This window comes from Geospiza fortis, unplaced genomic scaffold, assembly GCF_000277835.1.
Source record: "Geospiza fortis unplaced genomic scaffold, GeoFor_1.0 scaffold145, whole genome shotgun sequence".
NCBI lineage: Eukaryota > Metazoa > Chordata > Aves > Passeriformes > Thraupidae > Geospiza > Geospiza fortis.
Window position 1 is genome coordinate 2,730,464 of NW_005054362.1, and position 4,238 is coordinate 2,734,701.

General features: G+C 49.0%; 1 protein-coding gene across 2 annotated transcripts in view; it reads left to right on the forward strand.

The window, feature by feature from the left end:
* The first annotated feature begins 942 nt into the window (after positions 1 to 942).
* Positions 943 to 4,238, forward strand: part of RNF34 (ring finger protein 34) — a 12,442-nt gene continuing 9,146 nt past the window's right edge. For both annotated transcript variants that reach the window (XM_005424020.3, XM_031059505.1), the window contains exon 1: positions 943 to 987. In XM_005424020.3, the coding sequence (XP_005424077.2) occupies positions 976 to 987 (12 nt within the window). In that variant the 5' untranslated portion in view covers positions 943 to 975. The remainder of the gene's footprint in view (positions 988 to 4,238) is intronic.

Below are 4,238 nucleotides of genomic sequence, written 5' to 3' on the forward strand. Positions count from 1 at the left end.
GGAGAGAAGGGTCCGCGCTGTGGCGGGGCTGCTCCCCCGCGCTGCCCTGCATGGCAGCCAGGCCGCGGCTGCGGACAGCGAGGGGATGGGCTGCACTTGGGCCGCTGCGGCCCTGACGAGTTATCTGCTAGATAAGGGAACAGACACTTTCTCTGGGTGCTGGCACTGCTGAGGCACCGCAAACCCCAGGGTCAGTTCTGGGCCCCTCACGCCGAGCAGGACCCTGAGGGGCTGGAGCGGGTCCGGGGCAGGGAACGGAGCTGGGAAGGGGCTGGAGCCCCAGGAGGGGCTGAGGGAGCTGGGAAGGGGCTCAGCCTGGAGAAAAGGAGGCTCAGAGGGGCGTTTGGCTCTGCACAACTCCTGCCAGGAGGGGACAGCCGGGGGTCGGGCTGTGCTCCAGGGAACAGGGACAGGAGCAGAGGGAACGGCCCCAGGCTGGGCCCGGGCAGGGGCAGGGCTGACATCAGGACAGATTTCTTCACTGAAAGAGTGGTGAAGCATTGGAAGGGCCTGACCAGGGAAGTGGTGGAGTCATCGTGCCTGGAAGTGTCCAAAAACCAAGCCAACACGGCTCTTTGCAATGGGGTTTGGTGATTGGTCACAGGCTGGACTCGATGATCTTGGAATTCTTTTCTAATTTAACGATCCTGTGACTAACAGAGCTGTACCAGGGGAGGCACAGGTGACCACGGGCAGTGGCTTGGTGGTGTTACTGATTTTGGGAGCTCTCTAAACAGACGGAGTCTGGTTTTAAAAGGAGATGGTGTTTATTCTGCACAGGCTGCAAGGTGGAGGTTTCCACAAATCAAGCAGCCCAAGGGGTAAAAAGTTACATCTTTTATACAGTAAAATTTAGATGAACCCACCTATCTCATACATTGTCTCTGACACAAGCATTTCTACGTTACAGAGAAGACCACAGAGTGAATTCACTCCCCTCTGGATTTCCTGCAAGTTAATTGTGATGCCATAAAGATGTTTCCACATGTAAGTTGTTATTTTCTCAATAACTTGTTAAAGTACTTCATTAAGGCATCATATTCCCAAAGAAAATACTCCAATTATTATAATAGTTCTCATTTTTGTAAGTGAGAGCAAAACAAAACTCAATATTATTATACATCTGCATGTCCCTGGGGGTTTCCATTGCGCTGCTCCTGATTCATGCCTGGGGGTGGTGAGAGGAGGAGGAGGAGGCAAATCAAGCGGGGGGTAATTTTCTAGGATACATTTGCATTTAAGAAACTTAACATTGTAGCTTGCTGCTGCTTCTGGCATAATTAATGATCGTTTCCTCGCCCTCAATGAACTCATTGAGCTGTGTCTGAGCACACATGCCAGGCAGTGACAGCAGCTATTATCTTTTAAAGGTCAATTTGCTGACATTTCCTGAAAGTAAAGCCCGGTGGCCTGGGCGGAAACGCGGAGCTGGTGGCGTGGCAGGGCAGGGAGGGGATGAGATAAAGGCCGGGCTGTGCAAGGGCTGGGAGGGAAGAGGAAATGACAAACATCTGGTTCTGATGTTTCTGTGCAATGCTCTGCTGACAATCCTTCAGTGCGTGGTGCAGGGAGAACATTTAGAATGCACTTTTAAAGGATATTTAAATCAGCAATCATGCCTGAAACCCAGCAGTGAGAGCTGAATTTGGTTGTATTAAATCCAGGATTAGATAACCCAGTTGAAAAAGTCATCTTTTATCTCACCTGAAATAGGCTGAACCCAGCAGCGAGGCCAGAGGGGGCAGCAGGGTGATCTGAGGGATGGAGCATCCTGTGAGGAAAGGCTGAGAGAACTGGGGCTGTGCAGAACTTTTGGGGTGACCTCATTGTGGCCTTGCAGTGCCTGAAGGGGCCAACAAGAAAGATGGAGAGAGACTGTTCACAAGGGCCTGGAGTGACAGGACACAGGGAATGGATCCCACTGGCAGAGGGCAGGGTTGGATGGGATTCTGGGGAGAAATTCCTCCCTGTGAGGGTGGGCAGGCCCTGGCACAGGGTGCCCAGAGCAGCTGTGGCTGCCCCTGGATCCCTGGAAGTGTCCAGGGCCAGAGCTTGGAGTAATCTAGGATAGGGGAAGGTGTCCCTGCCAATGGTAGGGGATTGGAAATAAATGATCTTTAGGGTCCCTTCCAACCCCAAACCATTCCAGTTCTGTGATTCCCTGATCCTTCCCACAGCCATTAATATCCAACCTGGAATCCCCAGATAAAGCCCAGCAATTAAATTTGTCTTTTTAACTTTACAATTAAATGTTGCAGATGGTTAAATTAAAACCAAATGAATATTCCTGGGAAGAATCCCTTCCCTCCCTCTGGCTCTGCTGCTGTGTAAAACCTTGGGGAATTACAGAGCTCATTGTCACTTGTTATTTGGTGGCAGAAGGAAATGGGACATCTCTCAGTAATAGATTTAAATCTTTTAATGCTGCTTTGGCACAGTCCTGGAGGCTCAGTGAGGGCAAAGCTTTTATTAATAGAACCTCTTGAAATGCTCCTTTTCACCCACGGAGGAGCTGGCACAGTTCAAAGCCTCGCTGTGGTTTCAGTCTGGGCACGCTGCTGCAGGAAAAGTCATCTCCAGTCACAAGTTGAGGACATGATTCATCCAGATCTGCCCAAGTGAAGGCAGGAGTGGCAAGTGCAGCTGCCAGCACTGTCACCAGATCTCAGCTCTGTCAGGCCCACGTTACTCCCTGAAACATCTGTGTTTGGGAGGATTTCTTGTTAGCAAATCCTTAACAGAGGAAAAGGGAAAATGTTGGGTTCTGCTTGGTTTGGGACAGCTTTTACCCCATTGCAGCGACTGCATGGGGAGTTCTCATGTTTTAATGTGATATTATTAACAAAAATATGTGTATAACTTGGTACTGCAAGGGTGACACTGAGTTGAGAGAGTTTAGATGATTTAGAACTTCTTAAAAACCAAGCTGTACTGCTATTTTTAAGGTGTCTTAAAGCAGTCCCTTGCATGAGAAATGTGAGGAATGTGCCATTGCAAACTCCAACGTTGTATTCACAAGGCTTTTCTATTTTTTCTGTCACTTTGACTAAAATGGCAAGCTATTATTGGGGAAAAAAATTACTTTTTTATTAAGTCATGTGTACAAGTTCAGAGCATATTTAAAGCTTGTCAAGGAGCATAAGCATTTCTGAAAAAAGGTGACCTGATTTTGAATTAAAATGTGGTGTCAGGGCAAATCCAGAAGTTGGGCTGTGTGCACTATCTGCTCTTACTCCTGGAGCTGCCAGCACTGTGCATTCACATGGCAATTACACACCTTTTTTTTTCTCTTTTTTACCCACTTCTTGTATCTCATTTGCTCCAAAAATAGATCCTTCCTGCAGAAATTAGCAGATTGCATCCAGCCCTTTGTAGGGGTAAATTTGGTTTGTGCTCTGTGTTTATTTTCAGCCACTTTTGTCTGTTCCTCTTTTTGGCAAAGCCCTGCCTGGTTCTTGGCCCTCTGTGCTCTTACATAAAGCTCTCCTGAAGCCTTGGTCAGGTTTGTACTGCTGGGTTTTCTTTAATGTGATCTTCTGGTTAAAAGCTTTCAGTTCTTGCAATCTTGGATTATTATTTTATATATATATATATATATCCCACTCACAGCCTAGAGAAAATAATAATGGCATCTAGGAGCTCACTGGAAGTGGATTTTTAAAGAATAAATCTTTTGTCAAGTTTTAATGGTTCTCACCAAAGGGTTTGGTAGAATAAAACGGAAAGAGGGTGGATTTGGTTTTGGTGTTAGGGGGAAATTCTTTACTCACAGGTGGGCAGGCCCTGGCATAGGTGCCCAGAGCAGCTGTGGCTGGCCCCTGATCCCTGGCAGTGCCCAAGGGCAGGACAAGGCCTGGAACAGCCTGGGACGGTGGGAGTGTCCCTGCCATGGCAGGGGTGGCACTGGGTGACTTTAATGTCCCTTCCAACCCAAACCTGGGCAGCTCCCGTGCTCTGCCACCCTCCATGGAAAACAGCTCTTCCTCATGGCAAGGTGAAACTTCTGTGTTTTCATTTATGGCCATTCCTCTTCATCCTGTCACTGGGCACCACCAAAAAGAGCCTGGCACCATCCTCCTGGCACCCCTTGGAGGTGTTGGCACGGATGGATGAGATCCCCTCTCAGTCTCCCGTGCTGCACACAGCTCCCACAGCCTCGGGTCCCATCAGCGTCATCCTCGGTGCTCCATCAGTGCCACCCTCGGTGCCACCCTGGGGTCCCACCAGTGCCACCCTCG